The sequence below is a fragment of the Anabrus simplex genome, chromosome 3 (genome assembly GCF_040414725.1).
Source record: "Anabrus simplex isolate iqAnaSimp1 chromosome 3, ASM4041472v1, whole genome shotgun sequence".
Classification (NCBI taxonomy): domain Eukaryota; kingdom Metazoa; phylum Arthropoda; class Insecta; order Orthoptera; family Tettigoniidae; genus Anabrus; species Anabrus simplex.
Window position 1 is genome coordinate 433,177,980 of NC_090267.1, and position 19,579 is coordinate 433,197,558.

Consider the following 19,579-nt stretch of genomic DNA (forward strand, 5'->3'; position numbering starts at 1 on the left):
CTGAAAGGTCACAGGAAGAAGCGATTATGGAGGCACATACCTCTCCAACTCATGGAATTATGGTGTGTGGAGCAATTGGATATGACAACGGGACGAATTTGGTACTTGTTGAAGGGGGACAAAATGCTCGCCAGTATGTGGCAAGAATCGTAAACCCTGTTGTCATACCCTTCATGACGAGGGTACCAAATGGCATATTCCTGCAGGATAATGCAAGCGTCCACACTGCAGTTCACACCAGAAACGCCTTGAAGAATGTACGGATCCTTGACTCACCTGCCCGGTCCCCTGATTTTTCACCCATAGAGCATACCTGGGATGTGATGAGAAGACGTATACAGTCATACCAGGTTCCAGCTAACAATCTTCATGAAGTGACACAACATATGTTTCAGGCATGGCAAGAAATCCCTCGAGGTGACTTTCGGAGGCTGTTTGCTTGCTTGCCACACCGAATACAAGAGTGTACTCGTGCCCGTGGGGGTCATACCTCATACTGATGATGATGGTGATGGTGATGGTGATGGACAGTTCCGAATGGCTTGAAAGTTTAATCATTTAATACCTGTTACTTGATGAACATCTCCATAAAGTTTGATACATATCAGAGTGGTGTAGCGATTTCCATTTCCGCTAGTGTATGAAGAGGAAAGTGTTGGGACAACCCCCCAGTCCCCGAGTCTGAAGAATTAATCAGACGCGCTTAAAATCCCTGACCCGGCTGGGAATAGAACCCGGGACTCTCTGAACCAAAGACCTCAACGCTGACCATTCAGCCAATGAGTCGGAGAATTTTATTTCGCTACAAAGCCCAGCTGTGGACATGTAGGGTGAAAGGGCAATGTTCCCTAATGAAGTCCTAATCAAGATTACGTAAGGAATAATGAATGATTATCAACATTGTTTCACTTTATGCATCTATCTATAATTCACAAATCACACAATGAGACTTTTCATGAATAATTTCACAAAATTATTAGAGCGAAATTCAAGCGATGCGGCATGGCCTATTTCAAGAAAAAGCGCGAAAAATTGTTTCGTTTTTGCGAAATAGAACATAAATTGATGCGAAAAAATCACGCCTCTACATATAACCAAACTCACTGTCTCTATATAAGTATTAGTATAGAAGTATAGATGGGCAGGTTAAGTAGAAATACCGGTATTGAATAATAGCAAAGGAATTTACTACTCCTCAATAAGTGCGATACGAAGCACTGTTGCAATGGAAAAGAAAAATCACTACTAACTTCCGAATCAAGGTGTATTTTTCTCTATTGGTAATGATAACATGAATCTGGTACGGTAAGCTGTGTAGCTCTGAAGGCAGACATTAACAACACACACTAATGCAGGGTGACGTAAACGCCGCACTTATTTTGCCTGTTGGACACGAGTGACTGCACAATTAGTCACTTGCCTGAGGCATCCATCTTCAACGCTGCGAGACCTACAAGCACCGACAACACAGCATTTATCATTTTATAAAGCCTTCCATCTTTTGACTCGTCAAAACTAATGGCAGCCGTGCAAGGCAGGTGAAGACCGAGCACGGCCTGGATCCCACAACACACAGTGTATCATAATGAGTGCATGTTATTTAACTTAGTGATATATATATATATTACTAGATTTCACAGAAGTACGCAAGTAAATACACGAAAACGATCACCGTCAGCAGATGTTCCGATATTAAATAAATCTTCCTTAGTAGCAGGGTTCAGTTTTTGATGCAATGTTTTCGACACGTTGGATATAAAATTCATCTATAATGTGTGCTGTTGTTTGAGTCATCAGTCCATAGACTGGTTTGATGCAGATCTCCATGCCACCCTATCCTGTACTAACCTTTTCATTTCTACGTAACTATTGCATCCTACATCTGCTCTAATCTGTTTGTCAATTTCATACCTTGGTCTACCCCTACCGTTCTTGCCACCTACACTTCCTTCAAAAACCAACTGAACAAGTCCTGGGTGTCTTAAGATGTGTCCTATCATTCTATCTCTTCTTCTCGTCAAATTTAGCCAAATCGATCTCCTCTCACCAATTCGATTCAGTATCTCTTCATTCGTGATTCGATCTATCCATCTCACCTTCAGCATTCTTCTGTAACACCACATTTCAAAAGCTTCTATTCTCTTTCTTTCTGAGCTAGTTATCGTCCATGTTTCACTTCCATACAATGCCACGCTCCACACAAAAGTCTTCAAAAACATCTTTCTAATTCCGATATCAATGTTTGAAGCGAGCAAATTTCTTTTCTTAAGAAAGCTCTTCCTTGCTTGTGCTAGTCCGCATTTTATGTCCTCCTTACTTCTGCCATCGTTGGTTATTTTACTACCCAAGTAACAATATTCATCTACTTCTTTTAAGACTTCGCTTCCTAATCTAATGTTTCCTACATCACCTGCCTTCGGTCGACTGCACTCCATTACTTTTGTTTTGGACTTATTTATTTTCATCTTGTACTCCTTACCTAAGACTTCATCCATATCATTCAGCAACTTCTCGAGATCTTCTGCAGTCTCAGATAAAATAACAATATCATCCGCAAATCTCAAGGTTTTGATTTCCTCTCCTTGGACTGTGATTCCCTTTCCAAATTTCTCTTTGATTTCCTTCACTGCCTGTTCTATGTAAACATTGAAAAGGAGAGGGGACAAACTGCAGCCTTGCCTCACTCCTTTCTGGATTGCTGCTTCTTTTTCAAAGCCCTCGATTCTTATCACTGCAGACTGATTTTTATACAGGTTGTAGATAATTCTTCGTTCTCGGTATCTGATCCCTATCATCTTCAGAATCATAAATAGCCTGGTCCAATCAACATTATCGAATGCCTTTTCTAGATCTACGAATGCCATGTACGTGGGCTTGTCCTTCTTGATTCGATCCTCTAAGATCAGACGTAAAGTCAGGATTGCTTCACGTGTTCCTACATTTCTTCTGAAGCCAAATTGATCTTCCCCCAACTCAGCTTCAACTTGTTTTTCCATTCTTCTGTAAATAATACGTGTTAAAATTTTGCAGGCATGAGATACTAAACTAATAGTGCGGTAGTTTTCACACCTGTCAGCACCGGCTTTCTTGGGAATAGGTATAACAACATTCTGAATGTGTATATGGTTAAAATGTGCGGTAGTAGAGGTAACGTTCCAAAAACACACATTTTGGCTTTCCGTTTTTCATTTTATAGATTCAGTTGTTTACTTTATTGATCAATGGAGTGAATTTCGGGACAAAGCCTAATTACTAGAGTACTGCAGCGCTGTCCCGGGCGAGCGCACAACGGGGAGCAAATAACAGTCCATCGTGTGTCTGTCTTCCACTGTAATGTGTGGGATATTAACGGCATAAAACTATCACTGGCTTGGAACCCTGGCTGTTTCCAATTAGCTTATGTTTGTCTCTTGAACCTTAAATATCTTTTATATATACAAGATATTGGTAAAGTACCATGCAATAATAACGGGTTATGATAAAGAGTATGAGGACACTAAAGAACAAACACTAACTCGTAATTTTCACCCAGAGTAAAAATGTGACTGATAACATAATGTCGTCTTAGACAACGTTTGAGGTCTAAACGTGTTCTGAAATCTATCGACCGAGCTCGATAGTTGCAGTCGCTTAAGTGCGGCCAGTATCCAGTATTCGGGAGATAGTAGGTTCGAACCCCACTGTCGGCAGCCCTGAAAATGGTTTTCCGTGGTTTCCCATTTTCACACCAGGCAAATGCTGGGGCTCTACCTTAATTAAGGCCACAGGCGCTTCCTTCCCACTCCTAGGCCTTTCCTGTCCCATCGTCGCCATAAGACCTATCTGTGTCAGTGCGACGTAAAGCAACTAGGAAAAAAATCTATCGAAAGCAGCCACCAAGACATTAAATTACGGTTACGTTATTTTTATTTATTCTTCTTTTTTTTGCTATTTTTGCTATTTGCTTTACGTCGCACCGACACAGATAGGTCTTATGGCGACGATGAGATAGGAAAGGCCTAGGAGTTGGAAGGAAGCGGCCGTGGTCTTAATGAAGGTACATCCCCAGCATTTTCCTGGTGTGCAAATGGGAAACCACGGAAAACCATCTTTAGGGCTGCCGACAGTGGAATTAGAACCCACTATCTCCCGGATGCAAGCTCACAGCCGCACGCCTCTAACCACACGGCCAACTTGCCCGGTCCACCAGTTTTTATCGGATAGCAGTTTTCGTGAGCTCCATACAAAACTATTGGTACCCATGTATGTACAAATCGCAATGAGTTTGAAGGAAAAATTCAACTATAAGAACATAGACCTATTACCAATCATGTTATACAATAATAATGTGCACAAGCTGCGAAGAGTTCGGAACCTTACCTCATGCGTCAGTACGATGTGGTAAAGAAGAGCTGATGAGAATCAATCTGCAAATACGGTTCGCACAATGATTGCTGGAAGCATACGTAAACAGCAATGCTTGGACGTCTTTCAAATAAGAATTACACTAGGTCGAAGGAAACAAACAAGTAAACTCCGTAACCAGAATAAATTGGACAGGGGTCACACCAAATATGCCAATCTTTTGAAGATTTAGAATAAATTTACACAACGAACAATTAAATAGGGGTCGTACTTCAAACTGTCCGTCTAAGTGAAATACTGAACAAATTTGACCATATTTAGCATAAATTCTTCTAGCGGACAATAAGAATGATCTAGAAAAATGAAGGACAACATATAATCAAGACAAGTGAACTGTGCATTGAGTGAAATACAGCTGAAACTAATGAAGAACGAATGTAGTGCCATAGAAGGAAGTTTAGGAAGTTTTCAGTTTAGAAATAGCTTTTTAATTTGTATATCTAATTTTAACATCCCCCTCCCCACCCCACCCTCCCTCACCATTAAGTATTCTTTACCAAAAATTTTAACCATCAAATGTTTTTATATTCTTTCGCCTAAGCTATAAGATAAGCAGCTGATGATGATTGACAAGCAATTTAATTTCGTGTGGCTATTTCTAGCCGAGTGCAGCCCTTGTAAGGCAGACCCTCCGATGAGGGTGGGCGGCATCTGTCATGTGTAGGTAACTGCGTGTTGTTGTGGTGGAGGATAGTGTTATGTGTGGTGTGTGAGTTGCAGGGATGTTGGGGACAGCATAAATATCCAGTCCCCGGGCCACTGGAATTAACCAACTAAGGTTAAAATCCCCGACCCGGCCGGGAATCGAACCCGGGACCCTCTGAATCGAAGGCCACAACCCTGACCATTCAGCCAACGAGTCGGACGCCAAGCAATTGAAACATGTACTGCAGTTTTTAATGACATAATTTAACCTAAGGTTAAATAATAAAAGTATCGATCAGGTGGAAAAGTTTTTATTTAATTCTTATTTGATTACAGTATCGATACGGAATGAAGTGGATAGTATGTAATAATGGACGTCTTTCTTCAAACGCATCCACAAGACGCTAACTACTTAACTCCCGGCGGTTTACAAGTAATAGGCCTACCGGGCGAGTTGGCCGTGCGCGTAGAGGCGCGCGGCTGTGAGCTTGCATCCGGGAGATAGTAGGTTCGAATTCCACTATCGGCAGCCCTGAAGATGGTTTTCCGTGGTTTCCCATTTTCACACCAGGCAAATGCTGGGGCTGTACCTTAATTAAGGCCACGGCCGCTTCCTTCCAACTCCTAGGCCTTTCCCATCCCATCGTCGCCATAAGACCTATCTGTGTCGGTGCGACGTAAAGCCCCTAGCAAAAAAAAAGTAATAGGCCTAAGCGTGCGTTGATAAGTAGCAAGGTTACTGCAGTGAGTAGGCAGTTGCGATCAACGATATTCTAGCAGGAGTTACTTTTTAAATATTTTATTTTGGTATTGGTTTTACATACTTTTTTCTCTGTTTTTCTTTCAATATATTTAATGTCGCTCCGACACAGATGGGTCTTATGGCAACGATGGGACAGGAAACGCCTAGGAGTGAGAAGGAAGCGGCCGTGGCCTTAATTAAGGTACAGCCCCAACATTTGCCTGGTGTGATAATGGGAAACCACGGAAAACCATCTTTAGAGCTGCTGACAGTGAGATTCGAACCCGCTATCTCCCAGATGCAAGCTCACAGCTGCGCGTCACTAACCGCGCGACCAACTCGCGCGGTGTTTTATATTCTACTGACTACATTATATCATTTTCGGAGGTGGCGGAATTTAGTTCATCACTATTTTTTTCTCTTGTGCCGCTAAATCTACTGACACGTGACCGGCATATCTTAACCACTTCATTTCCTGATATGGGATCAAACCCGCTCACTTGAACTCAGAAGGAAAGCGGTATATAGGAAAGAAATTACGTTGAAATTCCTGCACTCAGTAGCCGAGACCATTTGCTTCATGCCTTCTTCTTCTTCTTCTTCTTCTTCTTCTTTTGATGTCAACCCTGAAGTTGGTTGTAGAAGTTCTCCAGCAGTCGTGATCCTGTGCCATTCCCTTCAGCTTTACGTAAGACTGGGATCCCAGATCGTCCACTGGTTGTCTTGAGTAGTCCATCCTCGGCCTACCTCTACACAGAACCCTGCAAGAAAGAGGGACATTTCCATGCCTGATAATATGTGCAGTCCAAATGTTCTTTATTTTCATCATATGGGCCTACTTTGTCAAGTATGGCATCTCTCACCTACTTACCTCAGTACTCCTTCGTCCGTCCAGGATATCTTCACTGTTCTTCTATAACACCAGAACTCGAATGTTTCAACTCCTCTTCTGTGTGTCACGCCTAATTTGCGGTCTCACTTTGATAGACGAACACGATCCATACGTATGCCTCGACCAGTTGCTTCCTTAGCCTGTTGGACGTGAAGAACTTCTCTTTCACATTGAAGGTTGTATTTAACTGGTTAATTCTGATAATCAGATTATTATTACGTCTATTATTACTTATTCATCATTTACCGAAACTAAACCAACTAAAAATAATGTTCCCGTAGAGGACCCGTGTTGGTCCGCAGCATTCGTTACACAAGGTCAGATAACGTGTCTTGCTATGGCATTGCTCCATGCGCTGCCCGGGTACTTTTTTGAATGTTTACTTTTAGGATTTGTATGACCTGTTAATTATTTGTGAAGTGAGTTTTTGTAGACTACATTTCTGTGATGTTGACTAATATTTTACAAATTTTTAAAATTATTGATGTACGTTTAATTTGATGTTTCAGTTTTGTATTATTTTGTTTCGAGCGGACCTGTGTCCTTTTTGCAGTCCATATTGTCTGGGCAGTAGTTGATCCTTTAAAATACACAGTACAAGTAAGTGATAATTGTATGTGTTTACGCGTCGCGCTATACATATGATGTACACAATTCCAACCTTGGTACTGTCACCGATCAGCCTAACGAACCCGAAAACTGTGGCTTCAACACTAACCTCGATCATTTTCGACATTTCCCTTTTCACCCCTTCTGATCCGCATGCCGATGGAGGTTGAACTTCGACTTAAGTGCGTCCAGAGTGTAACAATTCATCTCAGCGATCCCATCAATAATGGTCGTTTTTTATTATTTTTACATGTGACTTCCTCCCAATCCCCAGCCGTAGGGGTGCTAAGGGTGCCTTACCCCCAGCCCCCACCCCTTACATAATTTTTTTCCGGATAGTAAGTCTATTTGTGCCAAGTTTGGTAGAGAGCTATGCTGGAACATACACACATGCATCCATAAATTCGATCATTTTGGATATTTTCTTTTTCACCCCTTCTCAACCCCTCTCCCTCCTGCCGATAATGGATGAACTTGGACATAAATGTCATCCAGAGTGTCACTACTCATCTCAGCGACCCCGAAAACAATTCTTTTTTTTTTTTGCTAGTTGCTTTACGTCGAACCGACACAGATAGGTCTTATGGTGACGATGAGATAGGAAAGGCCTAGGAGTTGGAAGGAAGCGGCCGTGGCCTTAATAAAAGTACAGCCCCAGCATTTGCCTGGTGTGAAAATGGGAAACCACGGGAGAAACATCTTCAGGGCTGTCGACAGTGGGATTCGAACCCACTATCTTCCGGATGCAAGCTCACAGCCGCATGCCCCTGATCGCACGGCCAACTCACCCGGTCCCGAAAACTATGGATTCAACACTAATATAGGTCGACTTTAACTATGTTTACATATTACGTCCTCCCCACTCCACACCTAGGACTGCTAGGGGTGTCTCACCCCAAGGTATTTCTCTCCAGATAGTATTAAGTCATATTTTTATCAAGTTTTGTTGAAATTTCAGGTTTTGGAATAGTCGCCTGTCATGTTCAATCGTTAAGCTTCTAAGATAACTTCACATCAAGATATTGCTCCTTGACTGTGTGCAACCCGCTAAGTACAGATGTATTGCGGGCTAGAGCAGGCCGTCGCCTGCAATTACTGGAGTGGTCATTCAGCTGACCGAACGTAGAGACCTACCAATGTCTGATAATTCACTGGCGGGTAATTCCGGACAGAATAAAATAGAAATTAAGCAAATCGTCCAGTAGAACGGCTGGACGAACTGGAACTAGCTGTTAAAGTAATATTTCGTAATATATAGATGTTGTTCAAAGTAGCTGTAGAGCATATTCTACGTTCACGTTCTATGTTCTCATGCTGAAAGTGATTGGAGATCATGCCCTATCTTCTTTTACAGCTGGTCTTCCGTACAAAGTGTACCCAGGCCACGAAGGCGTCCTCACGGAGAAGCGCAAACAACGGCGGATCCGAACAACCTTCACGTCCGCGCAGCTCAAGGAGTTGGAACGCGCCTTCCAGGAGACGCACTATCCCGATATCTACACGAGGGAGGAAATCGCCATGAAGATCGACCTGACAGAGGCGCGAGTACAGGTCAGTCACACTGCAAATAAGCTCTTAATACTTCCTATTTAAAGATGTGTTCTTTCTCAAGAAATGGTTATGTACCGTCGATAGTATATACAGTAATCATTGGAAAAGCCCTAAGGAGTCAGCTCCACCCTCGAAACTGGATATGTGATAGTTCGTTTTTCACTGTTATACCTACCAACAAGGGGATGAATGTTCCCACCAGAGTCCATAGCCCACTAAAATTGTACCCATTACCATTGCCACTCTGTTCTGGATTTGTACTCATTTATGGTGACTGTTATACGAGACATGCATTATCAACAATGGCTTGGCACAGTTACGTTATTGTTTGATGTTGACTTACAATTACCAGTAATATAGTAACGGTGACAGAATCAGCTTGGGGTGCTCATCTAAAAACGGTAAGAACTACAGACTTGGAACTTCACTACTCGGTTGAGGAATATGCCAGCCCTGTATGGTCGATATTGCCTTCAACGAAACACGCCGACTGATCACAGGGTGTCTAATCAAACCCCTACACTTATGTTGTACTCCTTTGCAGACATAGCTCCACTTGACAATCATCGTGAAGTAGCCACCTCATCCTCTACATAAACACCATCTGCTATCAACTCGGTCGAGTAGTTTCCCGGATTCTCCAAAACCTCTAACTGCAGATGGAAAGGAAATTTAAATCCGACCGTGGCTACTAGGAATTCTGGACTGCATGAAAGTATTTAAACAAGTTACGAGTTGGAACTGGAGGATCCAAGAACAGCTTAAAGAGATTGGGTTTTCTGCGAGAACACATCTTGTGCGGATGTGGAAAACATCAGCCGATATGGCATCTGATGAGCTGCACTTTGTCCTTGATCTGGCCATAGCTAACACCAATAACATAAACATGTCCTTTGTTCTTCTTATTTTATGTATAATGTTACTGATATGATTAAAGAAAAGTTAGCTTATACGGCACTGAATCATCCATAAAGCTCTGAAGTGCAGAACCTATTGAAACTCGTATTTTCTGTCATTTTAGTTCTAATTACAGGAACTTTCAAGGGTTTATTAATAACGTTTTAATTAAAAACATTACAATTTTGCCTACATGGAGAAATTATTTACGGAATTTTCCCGTTTCTTAAAAAAGTTCCTTTTGAAAATGTCAGAGATTCAACTGCGTTTGGTGTATTCTCTTGAAACTTATTTATAACTAGCAAGATACCCATGCTTCGCTACGGTATTATACTGAAATTTATAATTGAATGTTGTTTTAGATATATAATCAGCCGAAATTCGCGATCTGAATCGTTTTCTGCGAGAATCCGCCAAAATTCGCGATCTGACTCGTTTTCTAATAGATTATGGCAAGTTTCCTCCCATTTTTCAATCTTTATTTCCAGCAATCGATTTCGTACTTTCCTGGCTAGGTCCAGATATTCCACCCTGTCAGTTGGGTCCCTAAATCTTTGCCATCTTTTCTTATAAGCATTTTTAATATGGAACAAATCCTTCAGGAGATCCGGCGTGGTGTCGTCTTGGGTGCCTTGGCGGTACTGAACCCGCGGCCAGACTGCATTCTTAGTCATTACCCGTCCAGGACCCGTATCCACCGCGGTCCGCACATTTGACGATGGTCCAGAACATTATTATTATTATTATTATTATTATTATTATTATTATTATTATTATTATTATTATTATTATTATTATTATTATTATAGATGTTCTGGACCCCACAGCAAGATGCAAGACCGCTACTTGGCGGTAAATTACATCTGCTGCCATTGTTATTGTTGAGAATGTGACCAGCACCATTGTCGCGCGTAGGCAAGTGTGCAGGATTTCTGGCGATACGAATGACATACTTCCGGTCATTATTGACCTTATTATAGAGGTGAACAATTGGACGGTCAATCTCATTCCTATCGTTTATTTCAAATGTGTTTAAATTTTTATTCATATGCCAGGAGAATCTACTGTAATATAAGAACGTTCTCCGAAGGAAAAGTTGGCTGTTGAAAACGAACCCAGGAAAGATTAAAAAGATCGGTTTATGATCAGAATAAGTACATCGAAAATATACAGCCTGTTTCCAGTCATTCGACAGGGTCAGGAATGGAATGAATAAAGCCCCATCTAGCGGCGACAGTAGGAATTGTGCCGGCTGCCGAAGCACTCCTCTGGGGCAATGATCGATGAATGACAAATGAAATGAAATATTGGACAGTGTTGCTGGAATGAATGATGACAGGGAAAAGCGAAGTATCCGGAGAAAAACCTGTCCCGCCTCCGTTTTGTCCAGCACGAATGTCACATGGAGTGACCGGGATTTGAACCACGGAACCCAGCTGTGAGAGGCCGGCGCGCTGCCGCCTGAGCAACGGAGGCTCCTTATAAGTACATTATGAACAGCAAAATCAATTGGTCTCACCTCCTTTTACACCCCACCGCCGTTAAGTTTATTCACCTCCCCCCCCCCCAAAAAAAAAATTAAAAGAAGGAGTGTTTCTTTATGTTTAAAGGAGATTCCAAACCCCAATGTTCACGTATATTACCTTGAGTTTTGAGATATAAGTATCCCCATAAAAATAATTCGCTTTTTTTACTTCCTTTCACACATCTCCCCCCCCCCCCCCCTTAAGTGAATTTTCCGGCAAAAAATACTTGTTTCTTTAATATTAAAGGATCTTCTAAGTAGCAATTATCACGACTCTAACTTCTTCAGTTTTTGATTTATGTGTCCTCATGAAAGGAATTCAACTCCTTTCCACTCCCGCCCCCAAGATGGTTTCCCCCACAAAACGCGTATTTCTTTGTTTTTAAAGGAGATCAAAATACCAATTTTCACGTCCGTAACAACTTTAGTTTTTATTAGATGTATGTATTCTCATACAATTAAGTCAATTTTAGAATTCTTCCCCCCCCTCCCTCCTTTCATTGGATTTTCCGAGAATACGCGTTTCTTTATCTTTAAAGGAGATCCCATATACAAATTTTTAGTTCTGTAATATATTCAGTTTCTGAGATATATGTATCCTCATTAAAGGCATTCAACCCACTATTCACCCTTTACACCCCTCCTATTGGGATTTACAGAAAACGAAAAAATACTTATTCCTTTACTTTTAAAGGAGATTCTAAATACCAATTTTTACATCTCTAAACTTTTAAAGTTTTAAGATATAGACACAATCATTTTAAAAATTCACCCCCCTTTTCACCCCCCATTATCCGGATTTTTCAAAAACGAAAATATACGTGTTGCCTTATTTTTAAAGTGGATCCCCAATACCAATTTTCAGGTCTGTAATATCTTCAGGTTCTGAAATATAAGTAGCCTCGTTAAAGGCATTCAACCTCCTTTTCACCCCTTTTCATCTGTAAACGGGATTTTCCGAAAACAAAAAAAACGTGTTTCTTTATTTTTAAAGGAGATTCTAAATACCATATTTTACATCTATAAACTTTCAAAGTTTTGAGATATAGATACACTCATTTTAAAAATTCACCCCCCCTTTTCACCCCCATTATTTGGATTTTCCAAAAACAAAAAATACGTGTTTCTTTATTTTTAAAAGAGATCAAAGGTACCAATTTTCAGGTCTGTAATATCTTCAGTTTCTGAGATATAAGTATCCTCATTAAAGGCATTCAATCCATTTTCACCCCTTTTCACCCCTCCTATTGGGATTTTCTGAAAACAAAAAAATACGTGTTTCTTTATTTTTAGTGAAGATTCTAAATACCTATTTTTACATCTGTAAACTTTAAAAGTTTTGAGATATAGATGCACTCTTTTTAAAAATTCACCCCCCTTTTCACCCTCCCATTAATTGGATTTTTCAAAAAACAAAAAAATACGTGTTTCTTTATTTTTAAAAGAGATCAAAAGTACCAATTTTCAGGTCTGTAATATCTTCAGTTTCTGAGATATAAGTACCTGTATTCTGATTAAAGGCATTCAACCCCCTTTTTTTACCGTTTTTCACCCCTCCTATTAGGATTTTCTGAAAACAAAAAAATACGTATTTCCTTATTTTTAAAGGAGATTCTAAATACCAATTTTTACATCTGTAAACTTTCAAAGTTTTGAGATATAGATACACTCATTTTAAAATTCCAACCCCCTTTTCACCCCCTTAGGAATATCCAAAAATCCTTTCTTAGCGAGCACCTACATCTTAATATGAATCTATGACCAAAATTTCATTTCTTTATGTCCAGTAGTTTTGGCTCGGCGATGATGAATCAGTCAGTCAGTCAGTCAGTCAGTCAGTCAGTCAGTCAGTCAGTCAGTCAGTCAGTCAGTCAGTCAGTCAGTCAGGACAAGCTATTTTATATATATAGATAGAGAAAAGAATACTTTGCAGTACTATTTGTCTTCAGAATAAATCTTACATTTTAACATTTTATCAATACATGGTATAGAATCATAAAAGTAACCAAATTGCACACTTAATGTAAAGAAAAGTGGTGTACCCTGGATATGGGTGCAATAGACAAGCATAGAATCATGAATATGTTTTTAGACTTAGAAGAGGAGAGAGAGAGAGAGTGTGTGTGTACAGATATGCGTCCTTTGACACCACCCAGAGGGAAGATAAAGAGTTCAGATAAATCGAAAGAAAACTGAGTATCCACAAGAGAATGGTAAGACTCATGAATCATGAGAAAATGAAAGACATTTTAATCCTCGTAAATATATTATTATTATTATTATTATTATTATTATTATTATTATTATTATTATTGTTATTATTATTATTATTATTATTATTATTATTATTATTATTAGCCAGCTACGTGGTGTAGAGGTAGCGTGCCGGTCTCTAATTTCAAGGCCCTGGGTTCGTTTCCCGACCTGTTCAAGGATTTTAATTCAGGACTGAGGAGTAGAACAGGGTTCACTTGATAACGAAATTTTCTCAAGCTCTTACTTAAAGGACTTATTTATCGTATAGATTTAGTGCCGGGAGTGTCCGAGGACATGTTCGAATCCCCTGGTGCAGTCTTTCTATTTGACACATATGGGCGACCTGCGCATATAGATGTGGTGGGGGGGCGATGATGATTACGATGATAAGGTAGGGAGACGGTGAAACCCGGTGCCGGCACGTAGTCTACTCCTGTCAAATAGCACCAAGGGGTCTGCTCAAAGCTTTACGTCCCCACCGAGCGACAAATCACCATCAACAGCGTCGTATGCCCTCACTCTATATGAACAATGCGGAAAGATTTGAAATTAAATCCAGGCTTTTGACACGCAATCTAGTGATTAGAAATCATATACTAGCACCTCTTCTACCCTCCCGGCCAAAATTCTGATGGTGAACATTTTCTCGACGAACGGGATTCGAACCAGATAACCACGGTGTCAGACCATGTAGACGGTACCGCTTTCACTTCCACAGAGCAAAGTAAAGATAGTTTTGTCTGGGAGCTGATTTCTTTCTTACAGAGTACCTTTGATTGCAACTGCAAGCCTTATTTCAGTCATTTTCTTTCTTTCTTTCTTTCTTTCTTTCTTTCTTTCTTTCTTTCTTTCTTTCTTTCTTTCTTAATCCGTTTACTGTCCAGGGTTGGTTTTTCCCTCGGATTCAACGAGAGATCCCACTTCTACCGCGTGAGATATTGGGTCGGGGTGATACTACTGGGAAGGAGGACCAGTGCCTCGCCAAGTCGGCCTCACCTGCTATGCTAAATAGGAGCCTTGCGGGGGGATGGTAAGATCGGAAAGGATAGGCAGGGAAGAGGGAAGTAAGCGCAGGTGGCCGTAAGTTAGGTACAATCCCAACATTTGCCGGTACGAGAAATGGGGAAACTACGGAAAACCACTTCGAGGATGGCTGCGGTGACCTCCCGAGCCTGAGTGGAACCCGTTCCAGCCCTCGTACCACTTTTCAAATTTCGTGGCAGAGCCGGGAATCGAATCTGGGCCTCTGGGGGTGGCAGGTAATTACACTAATCACTACACAACAGAGGCGGACATGTCAGTAATTTATTTATTTATTTATTTATTTATTTATTTATTTATTTATTTATTTATTTATTTTGAAGTTATATGCCTACGCATTCAGAATGTGTACCCATTTATATGTTACTTTCAAGTCTCTCTCTCTCTCTCTAGCTCGTAAATGAAACCGCAACAAAGCATCATCATTTTGTACAATTCTCTTTCCATTTTGTACCGGGAACAAAAATTGTTAATGACGCCCTGCAGGCCTGTGGTGTGCAGCAGGAGTTGTAGCCTGTAAATCAGAGCGAGCACGCTGCCCAGCTACAGTACACCGCACTATCACTGAAGATATCTCAACCATTACAATAAATACAGTTTCATTTTCAATACATTTCAAAATGGATAGACGGTTTTATCTCCCTTCAGAAATCCGATTACCACTGCTGGGTTTCTATCCTAGATCTTGGAATCCAGAATTGGCGGTTGCGATTATCGTTTTAAGAGGAAGTACAAGTGGACAACTGTGCTCTTAACAATAATCAGAGAAGGAAAAACAATTAATCACCCATGATCTGCATTTAGCGCTGTCTCCCAGGTGGCAGATTACCCATCAGTTGTTTGCATAGTCTTTTCTTAAATTATTTAAAATAAGTTCATGTGAAGAAAATGGAAATATTTGTAGACCCATGTCCTTTAAATGTACCATAAAAAACGTGTCTTTTTGCTGTAAATGGAGTTATAACGCACTTCCTAACATTCCTAAAATTTATCAGAAAATCCAGACTTTTATTAACCTGTTCAACTTCTTTATTTCAAAATTAGATTAATGAAGTCTTACTGAATGACATAAATTCAATTGGCTTCTGTATCTTATAAGAAATCATTCTTGGCAAGGGTGAAATTAATTGAAGGTATCGGCTAAAGAAAGGGAAGGTCCGCGAAGGGGGTGAAAATGAGAGACTACCCGGGCCTCGCAAATCTAATACCGTAGAGTTCAGAAGAGAACATGAGTTGGCAAAGGGAGGTTGAATAGGAAAGAGTAAAGTGAGCAGATTGGCAGGAACGGAAGCAATACCAGACTCAGATAGCGGGCCCCGTGGTTGCCAGCTCACGCTCCCAAATTTAGAGCCCCTCGTATTTTCTGTTCAGTCTTCTCTTACGACAGCAGGGAATACCGTGTATGTGTTATACCGTCCCACCGAGGGAAATCCAGAGATCGACATTATGCCACTAAAATAAAATAAAAAAGAGATTGCTTTAGCAATACTATAATAACTTTTGGTTCTTCATCGATAATGCACTATTGATTACCAAATAGCACCTACTGTCGTGAAACATTATTTTCGGTATGTATGTATGTATGTATGTATGTATGTATGTATGTATGTATGTATGTATGTATGTATGTATGTATGTATGTATGTATGTATGTATGTACAGTATGTATGTTGAATCCTCAGTCTGAAGGCTGGTTAGATCCCTCAGCAGCTGTCTTAACGACAGTTTAGGTGTCACTGAAGAGGCGAACTACTGCAATGAGGAGTGAATTAATTTCCCATTTCTTTCCTCATTGAATCAGAAGGTGATGTTACATAACGGTCTACCAAGCCCACTATCGGTGGTAATAATAATAATAATAATAATAATAATAATAATAATAATAATAATAATAATAATAATAATAATAATAATAATAATAATAATAATAATAATATTTAGGTGAAATCATTGAACCTACAGGTACAGAAAGAAGAACACAAAAAAACACGTAAACTCAAAATGCGGAAAGCATTTGGGAAAACCGCGAACATTTACAACAAAAATGCATGAGCATTAATACAAAAATTTGATATAACACGACGGTCGTCGAATCCTCCCTGGCTCAAGCGGCAGCGTGCCGGCCTCTCAACGCTGGGTTACGTGGTTCAAATCCCGGTCACTCCATGTGAGATTTGTGCTGGACAAAGCGGAGGGGGGGCAGGTTTTTCTCCGGGTACTCCGGCTTTCCCTGTCATCTTTCACTCCAGCAACACTCTCCAATATCGTTTCATTTCATTAATCCTTCATTAATCATTGCCCCAGAGGAGTGCGACAGGCTTCGGCAGCCGGCACAATTCCCATCCTCGCCGCTAGAAAGGAGCTTCATTCATTTGATTCCTGACCAAGTCAAATGACTGGAAACAGGCTGTGGATTTTCATTTTCACGACGGTCATCAAACCTTAAACACACTACGCCAGTGACACCTTAAACCTTAATTATGAAGGGGATCTCAAAAATATCAAAACGCTAAAAGGAAAAGCATCCGAAAAATCCTTGGCCCAAAACCTACAGATGAAGGATATCGTCTACATTCGCACAAGATCACAGAAAAATGTTCAAACATTGGAACAGATTTCCGTAAACGGCGATTAAAATTTTATGGACACATTATGAGGCTAGGTGACAACCGACTAACAAAGATAATATTGATGTACTCACAAACATTAAAGCCCACAACGGTTTAGATCAAACAAGTTCAAACTGATCTCAGTAACGCCAACATCACACCTACTGATATCGAAGACTTGCGGGCATAAGTTCTACGCTTGGGAAGTTGCTTCAGAAGATAAGGCCGGCATGTCTAGGAGAGAATGGACTGACGAACGTGGAGCTAAACATAGCGACATGATGAAAAAATTCTGAAAGAACAAGGAAAATAACAAAAATCATAAGTTGCTTTATATGATCCTTTATAAGTCGAAACAAACTAGATAAATATATATATATATATATATAAATAAATAAATAAATAAATAAATAAATAAATAAATAAATAATCAAGCGAGCTGCTGATGCAGTTAGGGTCGCCCAGCTGTGAAGTTGCATTCGGGATATGGTGGGTTCAAATCTCACCGTCGGCAACCCTGAAGATAGTTTCCCATTGTTTCTCATTTTCACACCAGACAAATGCTGAGGCTGTACCTTAATTAAGTCCACGGCCACTACCATTCCAGTCCTAGCGTTTTTCCATCCTTGCGTCGCAGAAATTTCTTCGATTTGTTAGTCCAATGTTAAACCACTAGGAAATTATTATTATTATTATTATTATTATTATTATTATTATTATTATTATTATTATTATTATTATTATTATTATTATTATTATTATTATTATTTCAGGCAGCTATTTCTAGCGTAGTGCAGCCCTTGTAAGGCAGACGACGACGGTAGGCGGCAGCTGCCTTGTATGGGGAAACTACGTGTTGTGTGTGGTGTATGAGTTGCAGGAATGGTGGCGACAGCACAAACACACCAAGGGAATTAATCGTTGAGGATTAAAATCCCTGACCCAGCCTGGTATTGAACTTGGGGCGAAAGTCGCTATACTGATCAGTCAGCAACCGACCCTATGAGAGACACTTTCACAACACAGGGAGTGGCTGAATAAAGAATGCTGCTAGTAGCATTGGGACAGCCCCGTGGTGTACGGGTAGCGTGCCTGCCTCTTACCCGGGGTCCCGGGTTCGATTCCAGGCCAGGTCAGGGACTTTTACGTGGACCTGAGGGCTGGTTCGAGGTCCACTCAGCCTACGTGATTAGAATTGAGAAGCTATCTGACAGTGAGATAGCGACCCCGGTCTAGAAAGCCAAGAGTAACGGCCGAGAAGATTCGTCGTGCTGACCACACGATACCTCGTGATCTGCAGGCCTTCAGGCTGAGCAGTGGTCGCTTTGTAGGCCCTTCAAGGGCTGTAGTGCCATGAGGTTTGTTTGTTTGTTTGTTTGTTTGTTGCTAGTAACATTTCTCATACCTCAGCCAGGGATTTTTACCTGGATCCGAGGGCTCGTTCGAGGTCCACTCAGCCTATATTCTTACAGTTGAGGGGCTACCTGACGGTGATTGAGCGGTCCTGGTCTAGAAAGCCAAGAATTCGTCGTGCCGACCACATGACACCTTCAGGATGAGAAAAGGTTGCTTGGTAGGTGAAGGACCTTCGGGGCTGTTGTGCCATGATTTTTTTAGTATCATTGTTCCTACCTCAGTCACTTTTATATAGTCAAAGCCAAGAATGAGAGTGGACCATTTAAATTAAAGTAACGAATTTACTCTGGTCGGTAACAAAGTAGATAGCGCCTCTCCACACTGTACTTCACCAGAGATGAATCTCGGCTTAAGTAACTTAATTCACATTTCTAATCTCTCCGTTTACATACAAGATGAGATTTTAATGACAGACATCTTGTTTACAGAATTAGTTCCCACTAATCCGAGTTTAACGTCAACGTGATATAGTAACATCTTATTTCGTTTTAGCAAATTCTTCTATAGATTCTATTAATCAAAGTTTAACCGCAATTCAAGAGAGCAATATGTTATCCAGTAATAATCTCTGCCCCAGTACCGCTCATTCGATATGAGCCCAATCAAGGTTATAAAACAATGCGGTTCGTTCCTCACAAGCCATTTCTGAATTATTTGGAGAATCGAGAGAGGGGGGTTCGCCACTGAATACACTCAGCTAGCTCCATTAGTTCTCATAACTCAGGCCTGCCTACGTGTGCATGAGGGGTGCCTGCGGTGTGCGTGGATTTAAAACCGGTGTCAAAACACTGGGGGATTATAACTCATAGTCCCATATATAAGAGATCGGCGGATTAGCGGCCGCAGATTTCGCGTTTTGGTCAGTATAATGACGATAACCGCGCCAAGCCAGGTACTTTATGGCTGTGGCCAGCTCGCAGTTTTATGTACTCGGTGATTCATGTGCTGGTCTCGTCGTCACTTTCAGATCTGTCCCTTACGATCAATCTTCC

General features: G+C 40.8%; 1 protein-coding gene across 1 annotated transcript in view; it reads left to right on the forward strand.

Moving 5' to 3' along the window:
• The window catches only part of LOC136867401 (paired mesoderm homeobox protein 2A-like), a 324,225-nt gene that overhangs the window by 127,712 nt on the left and 176,934 nt on the right, over nucleotides 1-19,579 (forward strand). The window contains exon 2 of the mRNA XM_067144596.2: nucleotides 8,647-8,843. Within this exon, the coding sequence (XP_067000697.1) occupies nucleotides 8,647-8,843 (197 nt within the window). The remainder of the gene's footprint in view (nucleotides 1-8,646; nucleotides 8,844-19,579) is intronic.